The sequence below is a fragment of the Peromyscus eremicus genome, chromosome 10 (assembly GCF_949786415.1).
Source record: "Peromyscus eremicus chromosome 10, PerEre_H2_v1, whole genome shotgun sequence".
Lineage (NCBI taxonomy): Eukaryota > Metazoa > Chordata > Mammalia > Rodentia > Cricetidae > Peromyscus > Peromyscus eremicus.
This window is the reverse complement of record NC_081426.1, coordinates 46,715,554-46,742,182: the sequence shown is the minus strand read 5'-3', so window position 1 is coordinate 46,742,182 and position 26,629 is coordinate 46,715,554. Positions and strand designations below refer to the sequence as shown.

General features: G+C 48.1%; 1 protein-coding gene across 1 annotated transcript in view; it reads left to right on the top strand.

Annotated features, from left to right (window-relative positions):
- The window catches only part of Sel1l3 (SEL1L family member 3), a 112,820-nt gene that overhangs the window by 40,534 nt on the left and 45,657 nt on the right, over positions 1-26,629 (top strand). Inside the window, exons 8-11 of the mRNA XM_059275054.1 lie at positions 1,359-1,491; positions 3,520-3,660; positions 19,658-19,869; positions 21,104-21,283. Of these exons, the coding sequence (XP_059131037.1) occupies positions 1,359-1,491; positions 3,520-3,660; positions 19,658-19,869; positions 21,104-21,283 (666 nt within the window). The remainder of the gene's footprint in view (positions 1-1,358; positions 1,492-3,519; positions 3,661-19,657; positions 19,870-21,103; positions 21,284-26,629) is intronic.

Genomic DNA, 26,629 nt, shown 5'->3' with positions numbered 1-26,629 from the left:
AACTTGTCCAAGCTAGCCTTGAGTTCACTCTGGAGTTCAGGCAGACTTTGAACTTTTGATCCTCTTGCCTCAGTCTACTGAGCAGATATGGTTACAGATGTTTGTCAACAGATCCAGCTTTAAAAATTGTTTTGAAGGTAGTCTATTTAATATCATGAATAACACACATCCCTCCCCCCACAAACACACATATCTGTGTATTAATATATGAATCTGGCCGGGCGGTGGTGGCGCATGCCTTTAATCCCAGCACTCAGGAGGCATAGCCAGGTGGATCTCTGTGAGTTCGAGGCCAGCCTGGACTACCAAGTGAGTTGCAAAGCTGCACAGAGAAACCCTGTCTCTAAAAACCAACTCTCTCTCTCTCTCTCTCTCTCTCTCTCTCTCTCTATATATATATATATATATATATATATATATTCAAATATATATATGAATCTGAAATAAAAATTTTACTAAGAATACCTACTCCTGCTGGGTGCAATGATGCACACCAGAAGGATTTGCTGAAGGAGGTGGAGGCAGGAGGATAGTAAGTTCCAGGACAGCCAGGCCTACAGAAAGAAACCCTGCCTTGAAAAACCAAAAAGAAAAAAAGAAAAAAAAATCCTCCTCCTCCTCCTCTGATGTGTTCTAACGTTTTGGATCCTTCTGTATAAAAACAAAAGAAACCACTGCTGTTTACAACCAGTGAGCCCAGCTCATGAGTCTCTCTCTCTCTCTCTCTCTCTCTCTCTCTCTCTCTCTCTCTCTCTCTCTCTCTCTCTCTCTCTCTCTGGTGCAGACGCGTACTTGAAAACACGCGGAGTCAAGATTAAGTCCCCTGGTCCCGAGGGGCTTGCTCTTCAGGACTTTGACCTGTTTGTCATAGAAAGTCACAAGACTTGAGTTAATTCCCATGTGTTTGGGCTCACTGAGGTGCATGTGTGCATCTGGTCACATTTAGGGCTGTAGGGAATTGTGCTTTGGGGCAGTGGCCCTGTGTGGGCTCTTGCAGACTGAGGGGGCTGCCAGGCAGAAGGAAGGAGGGCCTCAGGTGGCAGGCACAGCTTGGGTAGAATTAGCATCACTGGGTAAGATTTGGAAATGGAGATAAATACGATTTTCTGCATTTCTGCATGTGGAGGGGAACAGGTCTCCGGGTCACACTGATGTGGAAGGAGCTTTGCAGATGAGATGGTGGGACACCAGAAGCCGGAGCTGGCATGGCCTTGAGTTGATCCTCATGGCATTAGTTTGCAAATCCAAGTGAGATGGTGATGTCAACGAGAGACCTCCGTCAGCTGAACACACCTGACTGCGTACTAGCCGGTGGACATTTGACTTGTCGTTCATGCGATTTTTTGCCCTTCCTGCAGATTCATAATCCCTTCCTTCAGAAGGAGCTGGCTGAACAAATCAAGTTATATTACGAGCGGTGTGCTGAGGTCCAAGAAATCATATCTGCGTATGCTGCAACAGTCCAGGTCGAGGGTGAGAGACGTGAAACATGTAAGTACGGAGCTTGGGAGGGGATTTTAAGCTTGGCATTTGCATGGACATGCTTGGCTTTGCTCTGGGGGCGACTGAAATAGAAACATACCCCATGTACCACTTGGCCCAGATACCAGCAGGATCGGGTGTACCTGAAGCCTTCCACAGATGGATGGGAACCAGATGGTGCATTCCACCTTGATCCCCACCCCCTCACGCCCCCTAAAAGCACAAGCAGCATCCAAGAACTAAACTGGTCAGAGCTCCAACCATACTTGATCTTATTTAAGAATACAGACGAATGAGCATATTTCGAACCTTGCCTGGAGTTCTCTTACATAGAAGGCCAGTCTGAAAAATGGAAATTAATCACTAGAAATCACTGTACACGACGGTGTACTTTTGTCTTAGGCCATTAATATCTGAACAATGGCTTTCCTGTCTGGGGCCCTATTTTATTCTTAAATTCTCAAAATCATCTCAGGAGGGCACTGGTAAATTGGACAGAAGGGATGAATCTCAAGTAGACTGCTGTTCATGGTGCCCATGTTGCCCAGGGCCTCCTTCTTCACTCAGGGTGTGGCCAGAGTTTGGTCCTGTCTTGTCTCCCTGGGTCCCAGCTCAGATTTAGCACTTGTAAATTTTTCTGTGCTTTAGATTTCCATGTTGGATGTGGTGACACTGTAGTTAGTCACATATGTTCCTTCTGGAAAAGAAATTCCTGTGAGATGTTTGCCGTCAGCAAGGACAAGTTCTGTATCTCAATCTTGCCTGCTTGTCTTATGCACCCCCAGAGTGGAACTTGCAGTCCCAGGCTAGGGGAAGCGGGGTGCATAGATGTATCCTAGGCATGCCCCGGTCTGACAGGGTCACACAGCGGTTGGAGAGGGTGACGGGTGCTCAACACTCTGCAGCTCTATTCAAGAGCAGATTACCAGGCTGGCGACGTAGCTCAGCAGGGAAAGGCGCCGGCCACCAAACCTGCCAACCTAAATTCAGTCTCTGGGATCCACGGGGTAGAAGAAAAGAACCGACTTCCCAAGGCTGCCCTTTGATCTCTGCTTGAGTACTATGGTACACACAGGATCCCCCACCCTCCACCTACATGCACCCATAAAATAAATAAACAAAAATCTAAAATTTAAAAAAAAAAAGCAAAGCCTGGATTACCTTGGGCTAAGGAGATGGCCCAGTTGGTAAAGTGTTTGCAAGCACGAGGACCTGAGTTCCATGCCCAGAACCCACATAAAAATTCAAACGTGATGTCACTCACCTGTAATCTCAGTGCTGGGAAGGAGGAGACAGAGGGGGGGCGGGGGGGGGGGCTCTCTCTGGCCAGTCAGGCTAGCCTAAGTGGCAAGCTCCCAGGACACTGAGAGACCACATCTTACAGGATAAGGACCCGCCCCTGTGCACCCCCCTCCCATACACATGGGAGCACAAAAAAGAAAAAGAATAGACTGCCCTGATCAGCTGCTCCACTTACTGCTGAATCATACAGAAACATAGATGCTGCCAGGAGAGGGGGCAGACACACAGGAATAGTAATGTCCCAAAGAGGAAACGCTTTGGGATAATTTACACGGCACCAGGACAGAGACCGGGAGTCCAAAAGCCAGCCCTCTATGCTGACCTGTTTGGTGGCATCAGGGAGATTTTCCTAGTCTTTAATGGCTCCACCTTGGGGGAGGGGGAGAGGGGGGGAGGGAGAGGGGGGAGTCTCGGACCTCGCTCTTCAACACACATACCAACAAAATGGCCTAGCTATTGGCCTCCTGGGGACAAGTCAGAGGCCAGCTGCTCATTCTGTAGAATTAGTCAACAGCCATCAACATCCTTGGCCTGTTCTCTTGGATTTGGTTCCCGGTGCTGACCCCAAGGCAGGGATGTCACAGCCTGTTTCAAATCCCCGAAGGACCCAAGCCAAATCCAGGACCGTTAAGCCTGACCTCCTATTCCAAGCTCCCCTTGAGGGGGGGGCACAGTTTTTAGAGGGATAACAGCTGTGCTGCTCCTGAGGGGGTGATGTCTTGTACTTCTGTGTAGGTGACATCTCTAACTCCTACCTGGACCTCAAGCGCAGGTATGGAAGAGCGGAGGTGTGCAGAGCATTGCCCTGGGAGAAGGAGCTGAGAGACAGGCACCCCAGCGTGTTCCAGACACTACTGCAGATGGACTTGCGAACTGGTAACCAGGCCCCTGCCTAGGCTTGGGGTGCTAGCTAGAGAGGCGCCCTGCTTTTCCGTCTCACTCACTCTCTCTTGGTGATTTATGCCTTGATGTTATTTTTAACCCTACTGTTCTAGTTTAATTTCAGATTTAAATTCTGCCCTTGTGTGTCCACAGCACTGAATATATCTATGCACATTTCCCAAAACTTAAATTTAGGGTTCACTCAAGCGATTCTTTATCGAGAGCCAGGGCTGCAAACGGCGGACAGGCCGCCGCCAGAATTGGCCTCCAAATGGAGTTAGTTTGCAAAATACCTTTTTGTGTATTTTGAAAAGAATTTCATTATCGGTATCTAAAAACTTTCAGAAAAATGCAAATTTCTAGCTTTACTTGAAAAAAAATTCAAAGATGTAGCTGCCCTGGGCCTCTGTTCCTACAGTCAGTGATCCTGGAGGGAAGGCCCAGGTTCGGGCATGCTGTCTATCCACAGCCCCTCCTCTCTGATTTCCCCTCCTGCCCTCTGCCATCATGGATCTAGCCTGCTGGGCCCTTAGGTGTTTGAACGTGAACCTCCTGATCTGAAGTACATTTCAGGGTCATCTCAGATTTACAGGTCCCTCCTGGATGCTGGCAGTTTCTCCCCAGGCCCACTGCCATTTGAATTTGCTTAGTTAAGTACACACTGTGGGTCCAGAGGGGATCTGGAAACCATGCCTGTTAGCAAGAGGAGACAGTCACATGGGGAAGCACTCCACGCAGGTCCACACGTAGGTCCCGGTGATAAAAAGACTCATTGTGTTCCTGGATACAGAAGCAGCCCTGAGTCGAGGAGATGAGACAATGATCTCCTAGGAATGGCAGTGTCCCAAGGCATGGACTTTATAAAGTGACCCTGTCCATGCTAGAGGAATTCAAGCTGTACAGGATATTTGATCTTCTACTATTTCATATTGACTGAGGGACGGCTCCGGTCACTTACCTTGATTGAAGAGGTGACCCAAAAGTCCCTCCTCTTGAGTGATGGGCTTCAAAACAAAGACACACTGTAAGTCATTTTAGGCAAAGCAACAGAAGGGAAAGCACAGAGAGAGGTGTGGCTGCTTCTGCACCCAGGTGTCCCAGAGGGCTTCCTGGAGGTCACATTGTGACTGCTTCTGGAGGCATTTTCCAGATGAGAGAGGCAGTAGTAGATGCTTGAGGCAGGGAGGAGGGAACAGCACAGAATGCTAAGGGACTCCTTTGAGATGGGAAGCCAGAGGATATTGGTGAAATTATTAAGGCCACTCCACGTAGTTAAAAGGAGATTTATTTAATGGCGTAACTTGTAAATTAAGGGATAGGTAGGTCGCGGGGTCTGGGGAAGGTGTATCACAGTCCAGCGGTGTTCTCTGGAGCTCTGCTTGGCCCACCTCCACCGTCCAGGGTCCCGGAACAGAGAGAGCGCTCGCTCATCCAGATCTCGGGTCCCCAGGCGCCTCCCTTGGCCCCGCCTTGTAGGCATGACAGTTGCCAAAGTCTCAATGGGGGTTGCAACTTCCAGATCAAAGCTGGAATGGCTACCCACTACAAGAGCTGACCAGGGGAATGACTCCGGCAAAACTCGGTCACCAGCTGAAATCTGTGTGGCTTTCCCTTTTAGGTGCCTGAAACTTGTTAGGCTGTGACTGGAATGTAACCAGAGGGTTTTTCTGATCTTCCTCTGGGAGCAGTTGCGGGTAGGGAGGTGAGCTAGAAGAGTATGGAGCAGGGAACGGACTGCACAGTCTTAGGGAGAAAGGGCAGAGGCCTGAGTAGGACAGAGGAATGGAGACAGAGCCAAAGGATATGACCAAGGTGGCTTTGTAGTACCCATGTCTGCTGGGTGATGTGAAGAGCGTCATACCCTGTGACACAGACGTCTCTGGAGCTGGGTGACCTGGTTCCAGTTCATTTAACACTTACTCACTGTGTGCTCTTAAGCAAGTGTTTGTTTTCGCTGAGCCCTGGGTTCCTCATCCACTGAGTGTAGTGGGTGGTGGTGGTGGTGGGGTTGGTGTATTGGTAGAGGTGGTGGTGGGGGTATTGATAGAGGTGGTGATGGTATTGGTAGAGGTGATGGGTGTATTGGTAGAGGTAGTAGTGGGGTATTGATAGAGGTGGTGATGGTATTGGTAGAGGTGGTGGGTGTATTGGTAAAGGTAGTGGTGGGATATTGATAGAGTTGGTGATGGTATTGATAGAAGAGGTGATGGTATTGTTAGAGGTAGTGGGTATATTGGTAGAGGTAGTGGTGGGGTATTGATCGAGGAGGTAATGGTATTGGTAGAGGTGGTGATGAGAGCCTTCTGTAGCAATCCTTCCCTCCTAGTTCAGTGAGTTGACATGCATATGAAACACTGGGGGTGGGAATGGGGACGTAGTTAATTGGTAGAGCACTTGCCTAGAATGTGCAAGGCTTTGATCCTAGCACTAGAAAAAAAAAAATCATTCGCGACTTAGCCCTTTGGAAGAAGCATCTCTCATCTTCAATATTGAACCTATTGGACCGGAATGGTCTTTGTTTTGGGGTCCTCCTGTGCATGGTAGGATACTCTGCTACGTGTTCCTCTGCTCTCAACTAATACCAGCCATACCCACTCCTCTCTTCCAAAACACCTCTAGACGTTGACCAATCCAGTGTCTCCAAAAAGCCCAGTCACCCCAACTGCTATGATGAGTGAGGAGAGGTACCCCATGTTTTCCCTGAGCCCCTGTGAGGTGGTGGAGTTGCCTCACACCTAATAAATACCTAAGGAGAGGGAGTGCGCATTGAACGTTGCAGAGTTTAAACCAAACTTCCGGCCACATCTACCAAACCCCGTGCCTGTGATTTCTGATTGTAGTTAAATATAGATGCACTGGTGGGGAGGAGGATTGAGGCATCTGCACAATACATTCTTTTTAAAGAAAATACTCTCAATACAAATGTTTTCCTGTTATTTTTACAGCTCACGGTTTTGTTTGTTTGAATTTAGGACTATTTTATTCTCTGTGGAGGCCTGGAAATAGAATCGGATAAAAACCTCACATCATGAGCCTGTAGGACAGCTATCTCTAGCAAGTCCCACCAGCCAGCCGAGGCCAGGCTGCTGTGGCCCTCAGGAGAGGAAGGAGAGCCCCCTCCCCGCCCCCGCCCTCCCTCCACTCCCCAAAGCCAGATGTTGCACCCTGAGGCTGGCTATGCTAGACCTGTCAGTCAAATGCAGATTCCAGGCCAAATGAGATCACTGGGAAGCGGGAAGCCATGGCCCCAGGCTCTGCATCTCTCCTGAAACCGTGCCCTCGGCCTCCTAAGGGCACACAGTCCCTGCTTGCCTCCTCTGCCTCTCCCTGGGGAACCTCAGAGCAGGAGGATGCAGGAGAAGGTACATTTCCGGAGCCAGTACCCCTTTCTGCCAGAGGCAGCTGCTTTTCCAGGTTGGGTTGGAAAGGCCCCGAAGCCTCCTGCAGAGGCAGGGTACACATGCCATCGAATTCCTCTCTGCCTGGCATGGTGCCCTTGCTTGGGGCTGTAATACCATCATCTGGCTAACCCAAGAGAGAGCAATTGGTGTCATATCTCGTACCCAGCTTCCTAACGAGGTTGAGAAAAATGCAGAAAACTTGATTTTGAAAATTGAAGGTAGAAAATCAGTTTACGTGTTTAATGGACCTTTGCTATGGTCTCTTATCAAAAGAATGCCAGTCGGCTGTTCTGCCCGTGTTCCTGGTCTCTGGGATACCCTTTCTGACAAGGTCATCCTTCTGTTAGCATCTGGCTAGCCCCAGCATGCTCCTCACAACTCATTTGTAGAACATGTGTCTGCATTCTCTCTTGTACTGTTGCCCTGGCTTGTCTTGTCTTAGTGATCGGTAGACTGGCGTAGACCTCCCTTCACTACGGTTTGCATGTGGCTTCTCCCACGAGGCTTGGTCTCTAGTGTGGCATTGTGGGAGGGAAGGGAAGTTTCAAGAGACGAGTGTTAAGGGCCGGAGGAGTGGCTTAGTCAGTTAAGTAGTGGCTGTACAAGGATGAGGACCTGAGTTTGAATCCCCAGAACCCAGATGACGTGGCACATGCCTATAATCCAAGTATCAGAGAGGCAGAGATGGTGCTCGAATTTCCAAATGTCATAATAAAAACCCAGAGCCTGATATTGGGGTACATGCTGAAAGATCAGAGAGACAAAGGAACAAGCTACAGCCCAAACCTCTTACCTCACCAACTCCTCAGCCTGAAAAGGCTTTCTAGCCAAAAGGCCTCTGACCAAAAAGCCTTTAGTTCCTGTCTCCTCATGCCTTATATACCTTTCTCCACCCTGCCATATCACTTCCTGTCTCAACCTCTCTAGTGCTGGGATTAAAGGCATGTGTGCTTCCCAAGCAAAGGCATGAGATCTCAAGTGCTAGGATTAAAGGTGTGTACCACCACTGCCTGGCTCTGTTTCTCTCCTAGACTGAGTCAATCTCATGTAGTCCAGGGTGGCTTTGAACTCACAGAGATCCAGATGGATCTCTGCCTCCCGAGTGCTAGGATTAAAGCTGTGTGCTGCCACTGCCTGACATCTATAAACATAGATGGCTTGTTCTGTCCTCTGATCTTCAGGCAAAGTTTATTAGGGTACACAATATATCACCACACAGAGACAGGAGGATCTGTAGGGGTGACTGGCCACTTAGTCTTGCTGAATTGGTGAGGTCCAGGTTTGGGTAAGTGGCACAATCTCAAACCTTAAGGTGAGGAGAGTGAAGAACTTTTGGCTTCCATACATGTGCATACAAGTGCATGTGTACCCTCGAACACATACCTGTCCATGAAACATGCACACGAAGTAAGTACTAGTGGGAGGTCTCTTGGACACTCCAGGCTTTGCCCACAGAAGGGATTGTGGTTGTTCTCATGGGATCTCCGAACTTTAAAGAGGCTCAATTATTATGAGAGCAAGTCCAGACATGGACTCTCTCCCTAGACTCCTGTTTGGCCATGTGGCATCTCTCACTTGCACAAGCTCCCACCGTGAGATGGTCCCCAGGGCCAAGCTGATGCCAGCCACATTCCCTTGAACTTCCAGAGCTGTGCCTTAAACCAAACCACTCCTCCTGAAAAAAAAAAAAAGTGCCATGCCCAGAGCATTTCACTTATAGTGATGCAAAGCAGCAGATGTGTGCATCGCATTGCATTTCCCACATCTGAGACAGGCTATGAAAATGGACTTGAACGGCAGATGTTGGACGCTTGAGACTTTTGCCATAGGGCAGGAAGAGGAACAAAAGGTTTTCGTTGAGTATGTTCTTAACTCATTCTCAACCGTTTGGCCCTTTATTCACTAAACACGTATCAGCTGAATGGCCCCCATGAGCCAGAATAGAACAAAGAATAAGGGAAGACTTTTTTTATATAACTTTTCCCCCGTGTGTGGTGCATGATGCGTATTTGTGGATGTGCACGGCACAGTGTACATGTGGACGTCAGGAAACAATTTTGTGAAAGGAGTCCTTCCTCCCACCTTTATGTGGGTTCTGGGGATCAAACTTGGGTCACTGGACTTGCCAGGCAAGCATTTACCCCTTGAGCCATCTCGACTGCCCAAGTTATGTTCACATAAGATGTTTTTATTTCCTTACACTGTGGATTAATCCCAGGGCCTTGTGTGTGCTGGGCAAGAAGGCCGCCACTGAGTCACATCCTCAGCAAGACTGGGTTTTAAACAAGAGTTAAGTTGGGCCAGAAGAAAAAGTAAACAACAGCTTCTTCATTTCCTCAGAGAAATTAATTTGTGGGATTAATATTCCTGGTTTTTAATTTTATTTTATTTTACTATTATTAGTGTGTGTGAATGTGTGTGTGTGTGTGTGTGTGTGTGTGTGTGTGTGTGTGTGTGTTTTGCCTATATGTATGTGTATCACATGCATGCCTGGGTGCCCAGGGAGGTCAGAGGAGGGCATTGGATCCCCTGGAACTGAAGTTACAAACATTTCTAAGCCATCGTGTGGGTGCTAGGAATCAAACCCAGGTCCCCTGGGAGAGTAGTCAGTGCTCTTAACTGCTGAGGCATCTCTCCAGCCCTCTGTTTCCTTTTTTAAACAGAGACGATGAGACAAGACAACGACGGAACTTCTGATTCCTTATGAGGAATCCTTTCTCCTTGGAAGCATCTCCTCATGTATGTGGCCAACAGTCTGCTTCCGGGCCTCTGCATATGCACATTTCAGACTTGAGAGTGATTCTCCCCCCAACCCACACTGTGTGATTTCAGATGGCGCATCTGCTCCCCATCGAAGCCAACCCTTGAAAGGAGACATGGGTACTTTGCAGGGGGCGGGGGAAGCTTCCACTTTATTGGCAAATGAGATGAGCATAGAGCAGTCTGCATGTCCCCACCTAGTGAGGTCAGCTGTTGTTTACACCCTAACTGTTTGAGGGCTGTGCTAATACACTTAATATAAAAACTGCCATTTTGACTGGTTTTCATTGAACAGTTCAGCATTGTTAGGAATAATTACACGATCCACATCAGATCACAACACTCTATATCTTGACAAACTAAAATTTATACATTTGGGGTTTTTCTTTTTTTGGTTTTGTTTTGTTGTTGTTGGTTTTTTGTTTGTTTGTTTGTTTTTGGCTTTTTCAAGACAGGGTTTCTCTGTGTTGCCCTGGCTGTCCTGGATCTCACTTTGTAGACCAGGCTGGCCTCAAACTCACTGAGATCCGCCTATCTCTGCTTCCCAAGTTCTGGGATTAAAGGCGTGCGCCACCACCGCCCGGCTTATACATTTCTTTTTAAAAATTCCCATTTACCTGCCCCAAGACCCTGAAAACTGCCATGCTACTCCTTGTTCCTGTATCACTCCTTCAAATGTTCCCTGGAAATGGGACCATCTAGCTTTCTTCCTTTTGTGGTTGGCTTATTGCACTTCACATAATGTCTTTGGCCATGGGATAGCACGTGTCAAAATCTCCTTCCTCTTCTTAAAGATGAACAGTCTTCCATTGTGTGTCCTGGCCACACTGATGTATCCGTTCATCCCTTCCACCTCTGCTCTATTGTGATAAATGCTGCGTGGAGCATGGGAATGCAAACGTCTCCCTTCAGCCACGTTTGCTCGCGATGCTTCGTGGTGTACATCCAGCAGTGGGATTTCTGGATCATGGGGCAGTTCTGTTTGGTTTTTGGAGGAGCCTCTACAGGTTCTCACCATGGCTGCCATTTTCTGCTCCTACTAATAGTGCACAAGGAACTACATTTCTCCAGTCCTAACCAACACTTATTTTCCACTTAGTTTGATGGTAGCCACCCTTGTAAGTATGTGGGGGTGATAAATTCTATGCAGCATTTTACATACTATGGAAAGTCTGGTCTTATCAGAATCCAGAAGGTGAGGCTGTTGTGACATGACACCGTGTTTGGGAAAGAACTTCATGGACAGAAAATGACCATGTGAGCATGAGGGACAGTCTTGTCTGAATGGAACTGCCTTGACTTAGGGCTGTTGGGTCTTCTGTGTGCCCTTTTGACCTCAGGTGCTGGCTCGTGCAGGGTGGAACAGAACACCCAAGTGATCAGTTTATGCTTTGGGTTCTCCACAATGCCAGCAGAGCTTCTGGGGCATGCTAGCTTTTTGGTGACAAAGGCTTCCTTCATATGGTCCTGCCCAGCACATCTGTGCCCATGCTGGTCAGTGAATGTGGTTCACACGTCTCCTTCCTTCCTAATAAGCAGCCTTCGTGTCCCAATTTGGTCCACCTCCTCGTGCCTTTTGTCCATCTCTGTAGGCCCACAGCCCCTCCTCTCATGCATGCTTGCGCAACTGCCGCCTTTCTATATTACAAGGCTTGCTTGTCTGCTTCCGCCATGTAACTGAGTCCTCAAACACAGAGGCAGTCCCTCAACTTTATTTTATTTGTGTGTGTGTGTGCGCGCGCGCGCGTGTTTATGTTTGTCCACTGAGAGTCTGTGCATGTGTGTGTATGGAGTATGCATGCACGTGTATATAAATGTGTGTGAGGCCAGAGGTCGCTCTCAGGCACTATCTGCCTTGTTTGATGGAAGAGAGTCTCTCTCTGGCCTGAAGGCTCACCCAGTAGGCGGGTTGACTGGCCAGTGAGTCCCAGGGACCTTCCTGTCTCTGCCTCCGCAGTCCTGGGATTAGAAGTGTGCACTGCCATGCCTGGCTTCCTAATACGGGTCCTGGAAATCAAACCCAGGTGCTCACAGTTGCACAACAAGCACTTTGCCAACTGAGCTGGCTTCCCAGTGGCTGCTTGTTTGTTTGGGAAACAGGGCCTTGGCATGTAGTCCAGGTTATCCCCAAACTCATAGAAAGGCCTCCTGCCTCCACTTCCCACATCCTGGGGATTCCAGGTGTCAGTACTACAAGCAGATTTCCGTGCTTCTTGAAGACCCTCATCTCAAAAAGTCTCGAGAAGCCACGAGCCTCCCAGTGCCCAGGGAGCTCAGTGTCCTCGCAGCCCTCAAACCTTTTGTGGCAGTGTCACATGAAGAGACCCAGATGGCGGTCTGCACGGGCAAGGCCACACAGCTCCAGCCCGTACTGGCCGAGTCCACTACGGTTCCTCTCCTACCTTCTGCATTTTCTCATTCCTCTCTCATCATGAACCTGTTCCGTCTTGGGAGCTGCCATCTTGCCTCTGTAAACGCTGCTCTGGTCCCCGAAACTATGGACCCTCTCTGGAGTCCATGAAAGGGGATTGGAATCTTCTCAGTCCCGTGCATACCAAAGAATTTCGGAAATATGGCTCTCATCCTTGCTGCTTTCTCTAATCTCGAGGGGTGGGATGGACAGGTGGCCAGATGTAAAACCATCCCTGAGACACATTGCAAAGCCAGTTTGGGATCCATAGATTGAGTACCTCCTGGCACTGTGCTAGGCCCTGGGGCAACCACACTGGCAATGGGACCAGCCCACACACAGCTCTAGGCCAAGTGCCGGGGGGTGCTGTGGGGGAAGCTTGCTAAATGTTGACAGCTGATGTGCTAACACGCTGTAAAACTCAGCTGTTCCCACTGGAGTCCTCACTCTCATGTATAACAGGGCTTGTTCTTCACCTCACAGAGCCTGCAAGCCTTTGAATTAAAGATGGCAGCACTCCTGGGGTACCCAGCTGCAGTGCGTATAGATGCTCCCAAGACCCTTCCCGCCCCCCGGCATTCCAGAGATGAGCTCTGCATCCTGATTGCCTTGCTTGGTCTGTGAAATCTCCTATCCCTTCTCTGTCACTCAGTTCCCCCGTGCATGGTGCTGGGGTGGCATCCAATACGAGATGATCATCCAATGCGAGATCCTCCGATCAGGACTTCAGCAGGGCATTTGGATCGGTCAGCCTGAAAGCCGTCCCCGAGCCTTGACTTCTTTAGGAAAATGGCAGTTGCTGAGGCATGGACATGGCCCAGTTAGCATTTGGATTTTTTTTTTTTTTTTCTGACGCTGCAACAGTAGAATATAGTCTACGTGGTTTTCATTATTTAAGAGTTGTTCTGGCCATTTCATTCTTTTATTCTCCTGTCAGACCGTCCTTGTCAAAACTGAGCAGTTTGACATCAAAAGCCTGTTGAAGAGTGCTGTGGTACCAGGACCAGCACAGGGTGCTGGGTGGAATGGTACTGGGGGCCTGGACTCCAGGCTTGAGGGCTGGGGACAGTGAAGAAGACCACAAAGACTCACAGTCAAGTAGGCAGGGGTCCAGGTGAGGACCAGGTGCCATAAAGGCAGGAGGGATGAGTGAGTGAGGCTGGTGTGATGGCTGTGTACTCCTGGGGACATCTGCCCCAGGCCGGGGCTGTCTTCTCGGCCACCTTTCTGCACTGCTAAGCCCACATTTGCTGGTGCCAGCGCCTGGAGGAAGTCTAGGAGCTGCCAATAAATGGTGCTGTGGGATGAGGCCAGGTCCAAGCCTGGGCACCTCTCCCAGGGCTGACACCATCTGCCTGGTTTCCGCAGGGCCTCTTGCCCCGGGCTTTGGAGCACAATGTAGAGATGAGATGTCTCTGCACCGTCTGCCGAGGGGAAGGCGGCTGCACCAGAATGCTACTTTGATTTTAATTTGGCCAACAGTTCCACTGTTTGGTTGAAGAAGTGCAGAGCATGGACGTGATAGACACGCAATTCCGTGAACCAGTGACCCCAGGGCACCCCTTCCCTTCCTTAGGAGCTATGCCTGGCTGTCGCAGAGTCAGCGCCTGTATTATTAGGATTTGAAAGCAGTTATTGTTAGGTTTTAAAATACCCGTATACAGAGGTGAGGAGGAAGAAAACCAAGAATGGGTTACAGTTTTCCCACCCAAGAAATAACAATCCTGAAAAGAGAGAGGGAGGAGAGGGGGATGGGGAAGACGGGGAAGGAAGGAAGGAAGGAAGGAAGGAAGGAAGGAAGGAAGGAAGGAAGGAAGGAGGGAGGGAGGGAGGGAGGGAGGGAGGGAAGGAAGGAAGGAAGGAAGGAAGGAAGGAAGGAAGGAAGGAGGAAAGAAGGGGAAGGGAAGGGGAGGGGAAGGGAAGGGAGGAGAAGGGAGGAGAGAGGAAGGGAGGAGAGAGGAAGAAAGAGCGGAACTCCCAGTTTCTGAACCTTAGGTCAATATTTAGAAAAGCAGGATGGATGGAGATCTGAGGTTGATGTCTAGTAGATGTGAGGCCCTTGGATCAATCTTCAACACTACCCAGAAATAAAAGCAACAAGGAAAAAAATTGCATCTGTAGGGAACATGTCCAGACTTTTTTTTTTCTTATTATTTGCACCTAAACAGTACAGAGCAACACCTATTTCCTGAGCATTTGCGTTGTAGGAGAAAGAGGGACAGCTTGGATAGAATGGGCGTTCCCAGTGCCAAAAGACACACATGCTGTACTCGGGCGCCACTGCAGCCGGCTCTTGAGGCTTGGAGCCCATCAGCACCTCAGATCAGGATGCAGATGAGGAACTCACCGAGTGCTTTTTAAGTCAGTACACTTGATGAAGAGGGCTCCTTATAACAGTGGCGTGGTATTTCCTCCTTGTACTTTTCTCCTCTTTCAAACTTCTGCTTTGGGTGCGCTTTGCCGTTCAGAAGCCTGACACTAAAAACGACTTTGCTATTGATGTCTCCGTCCCTCTCACGGGGAGCGAGGGTGCCTGTCTCCTTCTGAATTCTCAATCAGAAGCTGGCTCCAGCTCCCAGGTCTTAAGTGGGCGGCTATCTTCGCAGATTCTACCGTTTGCCTCGTCTAACAGTCAGTACACACCTTCTGATATGAATGAAGAGTAAAATAAGCCGTGCTGCCTGGAAGATGGGGCTTAAGCGATGGAGGCTGTGGCTTTGGTTCCTTAGCGTCTGATACAAAAAGAAAGAAAATGGAGAAGTAGTGATTTCTCCCATTCTGTTTGTTTGTTTCTTCATTATACCATTAATCTCCTCAAACAAGACATGTTTTTAGTTACAGATTGGCTAGGGAAAAAAAATGCATATGCTAAACCAGATGGGTGAAATTAACAGTTTCATTAAACTGACTTTAATATCGACAAAGACACCATGGCTTTGATTTTTAGATAATAGTTACAACCCGAACTTTACCAAAAGTGTGAAATGAGTAATTGTACCTTAGAATTATTACTTTTATTAAATTCAGTAGTGCAGAAAATTGTTTAGATTCTTGGGCAGAGAAAATATCAATTGGTGATTTTTTTTTTTTTTTGTGGGTTGGAGTTAAGAATTTTAATATAAAAAAAAGAAATGAGCAAGCCCTTCCCATCTACAGAGCTTTTTGGGCTCAGGATAGACTGGAGGATTCTGGGTTTGTTCCCAGCTACCTGGGCAATCCTGATGCTGATTTCTGGGGTTCTGTGCCAGGGGTCAGTGGAGGCAGGTGTTTCATTTAGAGTTTCATTTCTTTTGGAGTCTTTCCCTCCTCTGAGCCCACAAAGCCAGTGTCCCTGTGTAGTCAAGCAAAACCCGTCATCTTAGAATTTGGCAGGGAGGAGAGGCCAGGATGAATCGTTAACGATAACACGGACGCCACTCTGCTGGGAATGTGCGCGAGGGGGCTTCTGGAAGGAGCAAGCGCTGAAAACTAAATCTACGAAAAAGTAGCAGTCGGATCTGTTTTCGGTGTCTCTGTGCTCCCTGAATCCATGGAGAAGGTTCTTATCAAAGGAATGGTCTCATAGCGTGGAGTGCTCCCCTCAGCAGAGCAAAGGGAAAACCCAACAGAAGAGATCCCCAGAGTCCTGGTGGAAAAGGATGTTATCGTGCAGGCAAAGCCCAGCAGGAAAACAGAGAGAAGCGTCCAAGGCTGCCTGTCACTGTGATGTTGGTTATAGCAAAATCACAAGAAGTGACCCAAGAGTCTAAAAATAGAGAACTTGGTGCAGCTGTAAAATGCAGGATGGTCAGCCCTCTGTTCCTGTGGGCTCTGCGTCTGTACACAACCAAAGGTGGGCCAAAGGTATTTAGAGCGTCAGGCTGAGGGTGAAGCTGTGGTCTCCAATGCTTAGTATGTGTGAGGGTCCTCAAGTCAATCCCCAGCACCGAACACCACACACACAGACACACAGACACACAGACACACACACACACACACACACACACACACACACGCACGCACGCGCGCACACACACACACACACACACACTAACCTGTAGTGAACATGTATGGACATATTTTTCTTGTTGTTAGTCCTTACACTTCTTTGTAACAACCATTTCCATAGCATTTCCAATGTATTTAGAGATGGTTTCCAAGGAATCTAGAGATGGTTTAGAGTCAAGGGCATGACCAGCTGATTCACAGTGTAACAGGGTGGGTGCTGTCACCTACAAAATTCATGCTCTAGAACCACATGATTGAGTTAAAAAAAAAAAAAAGATCACAAACAGTTGTCTTGTAATGTTTCAAGTAAGTTTAGATTTTGTGTTAGGCTGAGTTCAGAGCTGTTCTTGGCCACATGTGGCCACAAGCTGCAGCTGGGACCCACGGGATAGAGCACACAGGTGAGGAGGTACACATGAAGATGGACACTGGTCACATGCAAATAGTCTGCTATGGGGAACTAGGGAGAATCCTGGAAGTGGTACCCCAATTACCGCCATTCACTCATTCATTCATTCATTCATTCATTTATTTATTTATTCATTCTATTTATTTATTTATTTGGAGGATGTGGACACGTGCAGGCAAATGTGTGTGAAGGTCTGAGGTCAACACGGATGTCTTTCCTTGATCACTTTGCACCTTTTACTTTTTGAGACGGATCTCTCATTGAACCTGAAGTTTATGGATTAGGTTATGCTAGCTGGCCAATGAGCTTCAGGGATGTCGCTGTCTGTCTTGCCCTAAGGCTGGATTACAGACATATGCCACAACGTGTAGCTGTTTATGTGGGGGTGTGTGGATCTGGATTCAGGTCCTCAGACTTGCACGGCATGCACTTTACCCACAGAGCTCCTGCCCTACTCTGCCTCTGCATTATTGGAGCGTTAAACAGAATGAACTTCTGACGGCCGTAGAGAGCTATTAATAACACAGTTAATTTAAAAGAGAAAGTTGGGCTGGTGAGATGGCTCAGTGGGTAAAGGGGCTTATCACCGAGCCCAAAGACCTGAGTTTGATCCCTGGGACCCACAGAGTGGAAGAGAAGGAGTGAGGAGACCCCTGCAAATGTCCTCTGACCTCCACATTCATGCTGGGGCATGTGTGCACCTCCACATGCACACACAAATAAAATAAGTAAAATTTAATAGAAATTTAAAACATAAAAAATGAAGTCAGAATCTATAGTGGCATGATATGCCACTTGAGGGAAAGAAAAAAAATATGTATGTAAATAAATGCATACATGAATTACTGTGCATGTAAAGGAAACATCTCCAAGCATAGGTACCAAGCTTTTTAACAGCCTTTATCTTCACTAAAGACAGAGTGGGCGAGTGGAGGCTTCTGTTTTCTTTAAAGCCATTTGCATTGTTTGATTTGTCTTAGAAAAACAAATAGTTATGTTCCTTACATAACAAATAGTTATGTCTTCCTAGAGTAAAGCAAGCAAGCAAATAAACAAACAGAGAATATGGAAAAGGCGTATGGCTGTTCCTGTGCCAGGATGGCTTTTTCAGCTACTGTGGCTCTGGAAGTGTGGGGTCTGGAGAGCCTAAGCACATGCAGCTGGAGCTGGGAGGCTGGCCACATTTCAGGGGTCTTTGGGTGCAGACCACATCTGCCTTTTGGGGGGCCCATAGGGACCACTAGCGACTTGTAAACAAATGTATTAGCTTTCCTAATGCCAGCTCTGGATCTTTCTGATCTTGGTGTGTGGTGTGTGTGTGTGTGTGTGTGTGTGTGTGTGTGTGTGTCTGTCTGTCTGTCTGTCTGTCTGCACACACACTTATGCACCCTATATGAAGATGTACATGTGCTGTGTGCATGCCTATGTGTGGAGACCAGTGGACACCCCAGGTGTTGTTGCTCAGACATCATGCCCCGTGTTTGTTGAGATGGCCTCTCACTGGCCTGAGGTTCACCCATTCCACTTGGCTAGCTGACCAGCAAGCCCTCCCACCTCCTGGCCCTGTCTACCTAGCACTGGAATTATAAGCAAATGCCTCTATACCTTGCTTTTTATGTGGATTCGTGGGATCAAACTCAGGTATTCATGTTTTGTGGCAAGTACCTTACCAGCCTCCGTGACCCATGTTTTTACAATAAACCAGTGCAAGGGAATTGCTCTTCAGTAAACCTAATCCAAACCTCTCATTCTGGGCAAAAATTCTCTGCTCACCCCTTTCTGGTGTACCAAGAAGAATGATTTATCCTTTGCCTTCTGAACATTTTTTTTTTGAATAACTTTTTTTAATAGAATGAAGAAAATAAAAGATGTTGGAAATAGCAGTTTTTAGGCAGGTGAAACTTTAGTCAAGGCTGACATTTAATTTAACATTCAAGCTGACATTGTTTGCATGTAACTTAGGGCCTGTGTTTCCTGTAAATAACATCTTTCCATCCTGTATGACCTTCTGTAGCTTGGCACCTACAATGGTACGTTGCCTGTCCTAGAAGCATTCCTGGGCTGCATTAATAACTAAAAGAGATAGATGCAAAGACAGACTTGAGAAGATTCTCACAATCACATCCTGGAGTCATTGCACTTGCTCGCTTGGCTTGGACATTGATCAGCATATAGACTTATGAGAGGTTTCGTGAAAGATAGCACCGGGCATAGGAAGGCAGACCAGACGAGTCCCCATCCCCGCTGGGAGGGCCCTGGTGAATACAACTGCTTGCCTGTCCACCAGGGGGTGAGTGTGAACTCTGGCTTGTGTGGCCTGTCTAGCAGGGTTCAAGGGTTGGCCCAGCCCTTCGCCAGCCTTTGTAACTGTAGACAAGTTATTTTGTTTCTTCAGGCCTTAAGCCCCTGCTGTGAGGAAGAAGGAGGCTAATAATAGCACCAACCATCCAAGCTCGTGTGGATCCAATGGCCTCGTTTGCATAGGATGCTTGACCCTGTGCGAGGCGGCTTGTGAGCCTTCCTGAGAGTTGACTCATTCTTTTCATTATATCGAGAGACCCACAAGCAAAACTGGGATGGAAAGATGATGAGGAAGCATCTCAAAATAAAATGCTCTTGCTCGGATTTTGGGAGCAGTACCAAGGAACTATTTCTGGGATAAAAACACATTCTTCTTCCGCGTCTCAGAAGAGAGTCTCTCTGGAAGTTTCAGCAGCCCTGATTGGGCGGTGAATTACACTGAGTGAATTACTCTCTTGAGGCACCCTCTCAGCTCTGTGAGGCACATTCTTTCCCCCAGGATACTAGGCTGTCATTTAGTGCCAGAGGAAAAGCTTTTTACGGAGTGACACCATAGATTCCCCCAAAGGGTTTAATTTACTTCCCCAGAGGGTGGTATATTTCAAGGTACTGCAGGACCCACCTTGTCAATAACAGAGGTATTTAATTGGCTTTCCTTCCTTCTCCAGCCACATCAGCCCTGTGGTAATTAATTCTGTGTGCTGCGAATTGTGTTATTTACAGTGCCATGGAACCAAAATGACTCCGTATTAGAAATCGGTGGGAGGATATTTGAGAAGGCTGTAAAGAGACTCTCCGGCGTTGATGGCCTTCACCAAATTAGCTCTGTCATCCCCTTTCTGATGGATTCCAGCTGCTGTGGATACCATAAAGCATCCTACTACCTCACTGTCTTCTATGAAACTGGATTAAATGGACCCCGGGATCAGCTTCAGGTGGCGTATTTCATGGGGTCAGGAGCATCTGTCACCTGGGTTATGTGTGCAGAGAGATGCCCCTGCCAGCACTGGGCGTGTTGTGGCTCCGTGGAGTCCCCTAAAAACCTTTATACCCAGGGAAAAAAATGTCCTTGGGTTGTGGAACTACACAGTAACCTGTTTTCAGGGAAGAGAAAAAGCCACTTCTCAATTTCTGCACATGGTTTTCATGTTTGGTAAACCATCCCAGGGACAGTTTGAGCAGAGCTGGCTGGAATCCCATCCTTCAGAATCAGGGGCCACTTCCCTGATAAATGCAACGGCTCTCACGTTGAGGACCTCATGTTGAGGTCGTCCCATGGATGCCGTCACCCTACATTACTTCTTAGCTCAGAAAAGCCTTCAGATCTCTCTGCAGAGTGTCACCACATCTACCCCTTCTACTATCAAAATAAATGCCACAGTAGACAGTTTTACTTTGGGTCTTGAATCCAAATTGATTATGCAACGTGCCTAACATTTTAGAGTCACATTTTCCTAAGCGTATTAGTCAGGGTTCTCCAGAAAAACAGAACCAATGGGATTTTATATATATAGGAAGAGACTGATTCTGAAGAATCAGCTCGGGCAATTATGGAGTCTGAGAAGTTCCCTGCTCTGCCATCTGCTAAGTGAGAGGCCAGGAAAGCTGCTGGTGGGGTTCCAGTCAAAGCCAAAAGGGCCTTGATGACCAGGGGATCTGGTAGTAGAAAATCTAGCCCCTAGACAGGGAAAGAGCAGGGCCCCAGCTCAAGCAAGCAGGCAGGAAGCGAAAGGGATGGATTCCTCCTTCCTCTGCCTTTGGTTCTCTCTGGGCCCTCAATGGGTAGGATGCTGCTCCCCCTCCCTGGGGAGGACCATCTGCTTTACTCCAGCCTCCCAATTCCAGGCCTCATTGGAAACAGCCTACCAGACTCCCTGAGAAATGATGCTGGGTCCCTGCCAGCATAGGCACGTTGACAGATAACACCATCAGAAGAAAACACTACATGTTCCTTAATGACTTTTAATTTCTGATCTCTGTGTGTGATTGCTTGTCCTTGTATGTGGGGTTTTTTTTTGTGTGTGTTTTGTTTTGTTTTTTTAGGTACATTAACCTTTCTAGGATGGTTGAGATTATAAAGAGGGAGCAGGGCAAATGACCTTTCAGCCTTAGGGGATTTTATTACTTTATCTACAGTCTTGTGAACACTTATCAATTTCTTCCTAACAGGGCATGCTATACAGTCTGGTTGGAGGCCAGGGCAGTGAGAGGTTGTCGTCGATGAATCTTGGGTACAAACACTACCAGGGTGTTGACAGCTATCCCCTGGACTGGGAACTGTCCTATGCCTACTACAGCAACATTGCTACAAAGACACCCCTTGACCAGCACACCCTGCAGGGAGACCAGGTAGGACAGAGATGCGTGGGGACGCTTACCGCCTGGTTGTCACAGTCCTGAGCAGTGTGCGCTGGTGGCTGCACCTGCATCTGGTTTCTGTGCTGGCTCTCCGAGGATGTGCACTGTGTGATGGAGAGCAGAGCTTTATTACCTTGTCTTCAGTGCCCATTTCCTGCTCTTGTGCAGGTTCTCAGGCTGACCGCAGGCATGAGCCCACATCTGTGAGCTGTCTGTGAGCGGACAGACCAGTGTGTGAAGGGGAGATTGGCTCCGGGGGCAGATTTGGGTCTTGAAAAAAGGGAAAACATACCAGAAACATAATCATTTTGTCCATGTGACATAGTGAGGTCTGGAGATGTTAGGAGGGAAGGAGTCAAATTGAGAAGAGGCTTTAATTTCCCAGTGCCCCTCGCTATACGTGATAAACAAGCAGGGTTCACCACACACAGAAGCCAGCTTTATCTCCAGCCAGGTTCCCAGTGCTGGATGCTTACGAAAGGTCTTCTTTACATGGACCTACCTCCTCATTGCTGCCAGGTGGCTGATGATTAAAGACAAGGGGGACTTAGCACCAGTCCCAGCTTCTTGCAGGCGTCCCAATCTTGCTGACTCACTGGACAAAGAAATCAGTTGGCTCACATCTGCCAACAAAAAAAAAAAAAAAAAAAAAAAATCATAATGCGTTAGATTAGACTCACTGATGGCGTGCTTCCGGACTTCTTTTGAGGGTAAGGATAAAAGGCTGCCATTGAAGGTGTCTGTGTAAGAACATCAGGAAAGCCTCCTTAATGGCAGGGATCCACAGATGTGAGAGGAGACAGTGGGCGGGTCGGTTTCCGGGTTACAGAAGCGCATAAGATGGTTCATGTTGATAAATGCAGCTACTTTACTGTGGGGGTTGAGGGGTTTTTTTTATTGTTTTTTTTTTTTTTTTTTTTTTTTTTTTTTTTTTTTTCTGTAAAGGGCCAGCTGGTGAGGATTTCAAGCTTTGACTGGATGGTGTTTCTGCACCTGTTGATCTCTGCCAGGGAAATGTGGAAACGAATGGGCATCTGGGTCTGTGTAGTCACAGGTTGTGGTGGTATTTTGTGTATGCGCTAACAAATAAAGCTTGCCTGAAGATCAGAGGGCAAAGCCAGCCACTAGTTAGCCGTAGAGGCCAGGCAGTGGTGGCACACACCTCTAATCCCAGCACCTGGGCTCTCATGCCTTTGCTCCCAGTACTTGGGAGGCAGACATGCCTTTAATCCCAGCACTGGGGAGGTGGAGACAGGAAGTGATATGGTTGGGTGGAGAAAGGAATATAAGACAGGAGGAGACAGGAGCTCAGTCCTTTTCGGCTGAGGAGTTGGTGAGGTGAGAAGTGGCTGCGGCTTGTTCCTTTGTCTCTCTGATCTTTCAGCATTCACCCCGATATCTAGCTCCGGGTTTTTATTAAGACCAACTGGGATTCGTGCTACAACAGTGTGAGGCTCCCTGGCAGAATCTGTGCTGTGAACTTCGATTTTCCTGCCTGCTGGGCAGGCCTGTCTGAGGGACAAGCCTGACTAGGTCAGACTTGTTGAATCTTAGTGACTGACTGGGAACCAAACTGGATTGAGTCAGAAGCCCACAGGGCAGAAAGGTGGTGTTTGATACTTGGAAACAGATGGTTTCTGGGAAAAAACAAACAAACAAACAAACAACCTACAGTGGCCACTCTACTGTTGTGAAATAAACGGCTCCGAGAGAAGCCTTCAGTGAATGTGAAACATAACAGAGTGGGCTCAGGATATAGCTCAGGATGTGGGTAGACACTTGTCTAGCACACACGAGGTTCAATCCCCAGCCCCACGTGAAACCAGGTGTAGTACATGGGCCGGCAATCTCAGCACCAAGGAGAGGGAGGCAGGAGGATCGGGAATTCAGGATCCTCCTTGGCTACATAGCAAGTTCAAGACCAGGCTGGGATTTGTGAGACCCTGTCCCAAGAAGGGAGGGGGAGGAGAAGAGGGGAGGGGGAGGAGGAAGAAAGGGGAGGAGGGAGGAGAAAGAGAGGGAAGGGGAGAGGGGGAGGAAGAGAGGGGAGGGGAAAAGAGGAGGAGGAGGACAGAAGTCATAAAAACCAGAAGTCTGTCTCTATAGAGACATTCTAATTCCTTTAGACAATATTGGTTCTCTTCAAATAAACCCACACAAAACTTGTCACTTACAGCTGACTATTCCCTCATAAGTGATCTACAAAATTTAACCTCAGCTTGACAGCAATTAATTAATCAACCTTTTTGTTTAAAAAAAAAAAAAACAACACTGCCATGAAAAAAACATTTTTTCCAAAATCAAGTTGCAAAAATTAAGTCTGCCTTTACCTTTCCACCAAGCCCAAACATGTTCACAACATCCTGCATGTGTAGATCACAGACTTCAGAATTCGAATTCAGCATCAATTAGCAGCGGGAAGCGGTACGTGGCTGACAAGCTCCTTCTCTTTTGAAGATTTGGCATGTGCAATGTTATGATTAGGAATGAGAATGTTTAATTGGTCAGAACCGGAGGAGCTGAACAGAAAAGATGTGTCTCGCCGCTGAAAGGCCGTGTGATTAGGCATCGTGGATAGGAATTATACACTTAGAGGGGTTGTGTCATCACTCATTTTCCTAAGAATCCGTAATTAATGGCTTCTTGAGGATTGAAGCAGGTGTCATGCGTTCATTTAAATGTCCTTTTGTTGAGGTATCTATTAATCCCCCAGCATAGTGTAGCAAACGAGGAGCTCTTGAAAGGCAGCCCTCTAATTAACTGAGAAGGGTCTGTCAATAACGCCTTTCTCCCTTCTCTGGGCGTCTCTGCTTCTGCGACTCATGTCATTTCATCTTCTTTAGCGGGATTCTCACTCAGCTCCCCACGTGTGACTGAGCGGGACTTTGCTGCAGGTGGAACAGGAAGGGACAGCTAGCTTCCCCTCTGTTCTGTGGCTTAAATAGCAAATGAGTTGCATTCCTTCAGCCCAGACCTTAGAAGTGTCCCTCCATCCCTCTCTCTGTCTCTGTCTCTGTCTGTCTGTCTGTCTGTCTCTCTCTCTCTCTCTCTCTCTCTCTCTCTCTCTCTCTCTCTCTGGCTCTCTCTCTGTTTGGTCACAGCTTTCCTTTTTCTCTGTGGCTTCTAGGAGCATGGAGGGCTTCAGTCCCATCCCCGGCCACAGCCACATTTGCATATTGATAGTACTCAATCTTCATCTCCACCCCACATCTTTCTTTCCTTTGACTTATGACACAAAAGAAGCTGGCCTTCCACATCTCCCTTCCTCTAGTGCTAACACCTCCCCAGATGACACCAAGAGCTACACTAGGAAATGGGGGTGGCCGCCTTTGGCCCCTCCTCCTAATAACCACCCCAGTTCTCTCTTCCCCATCTCCATCGCTGCCACCACTGCCTAATGTGGTCCTTGATTATCTCTCCCCTGAGCGGCTGCGACAACTTCCCTTAGGGGCAAAATTGTGTTCCCCCCAATTCAAATGTTGATGTCCCAACCCCCAGGACCCCTGAATAAGATCACACCTAGACTGAAGGAAATATAGGTGTGTATATTGCTTTCTACTCTCTGCCTGAGAGGCCACACTCTCAAATGCAACCAAGCAGAGATTGGAAATATTCCAAAAAAAAACAAAACAAAACAAAAAAAACCCAAGGTGTCTGTGCCTGTGTGTATTGACTTCTTTTCAGTATTCCTAAGAAACACAGCATTGTAGCCATCTGTATGCCATTTACGTTATATTAAGTATTATAAGTAATTTGGCCATGATTTAGAGCATGGGGCTGAGGCTGTGAGACCGTGGTTGAATGCATTTGAAGCGTGCTTGATGCTCTGGGTTCCCAATTACCACATCACATTAGATAAGAGACAAGAATCAAGGATATCATTGTTTGTAGGGATCCTGGAACCAATCCTCCTGGGGTACTGAGGTATGTGTGTGGGTGCATTCATGCATGTGTGTGTGTGTATTTATTTGTATCTGCATGGGTATGTTCATTTATGCACAATGCACATGTGTGCATGTGGTGTGGCATGTGTGCATTTATGTGTACATGAGTGTATGTGAGTGTGCATGTACACACGTGTGTGTGTGTGTGTGTGTGTGTGTGTGTGTGTGTGTGCATATGTATATTAGAAGCTCCTCTCATCCTTATAATGTATAGTCAGGGTTAAGAACTGACCCCAAGGCACCCAGCTCTATCACAGGGCATACCAGGGCATACAAGGGCATTTCTTGTCTGTACTCCCTCCCTCTACCTATCCTTACCCTTGGCTACCCTGCCTTGGCCTGCTAACTTTGGCATCACCATATCTTGGCCACAGCACACTGTTCACAGTGCTGGCCCTGTCCAGGCTCTTTACTCTCTCCTCCCCTACAATTTCCCTGGGAACCTTCCGACTGTACCATGTGCTCAGCGGCAACCTCCTCTGGGGCCTTGCTGGACTCCCACATAGCGCCCAGGCACATCTCTGTCATTGCCCCCTCGGGGTTGTAGGGTGGGTGCCTTTGACAGACTGAGCTCCCAGGGCAAGAACCCCGAAGAGATGCAGCTGTGAGCATCTGTGGAACCCCGCTTTCCCTTCTCTCTTCTGCAGTAGTCAACAGTTCCCCACCGCCACTTTAAAACAAGAACATTAACTTTCGACTAAGAACCACCCCTATCAAACTGGGAGCCAGCAGTCCAACTGGCTAGAACTAAGCCATGGTTAGCAGGTGTAAGCCTTGGCTAGGACACTGGCCCAGCCTCTCGCCAGCTTCTCCTTGGCTCTCTGGCGCTGCCTGGGCGGCAGCCCACAAAACAAATCCTCAGAAGGCTGCATTTCTAGATGATGTCCAGCTGCAGCCCAGCCAGCTGTCCCGTCCTGTCTCCCGTCTCCCCTTCCTTTCTCTGTTTTCCCTCTTGTTCTGTTCTCCCTTTCTCTTATCCACTCTCCCACTTTCCTTTCTTTCCTCTTTCTTTCCAGCTCTTCCTCTCTCTCTCTCCCTGCCTTATTTTCTCTTCTTCCTCCCCCTTTCTTTCTTCCTCCCTCCCTCCCTCCCTCCCTCCCTCACTCACTCCCTCCCTCCCTCCCTCCCTCCCTTCTTTCCTGTCTGTGTCTGTCTGTCTGTCTGTCTGTCTCTCTCTCTCTCTCTCTCTCTCTCTCTCTCTCTCTCTCTCTCTCTCCTCCCCACCCCCACTCTCCCCTCTCTGGCCTTTCCTGAAACCAGTGACAGCAGCCTTTTAACAGGAACAGCGCCCTTGGCAGCCTGCATGGGCAACGGGAAGGAAGGTGAATCTTCTCCCGGACAGTGTGGCGCCTTTCTCTGGCACTTGGTCCAGGGGTCTGAGGGTGGCAGTTTC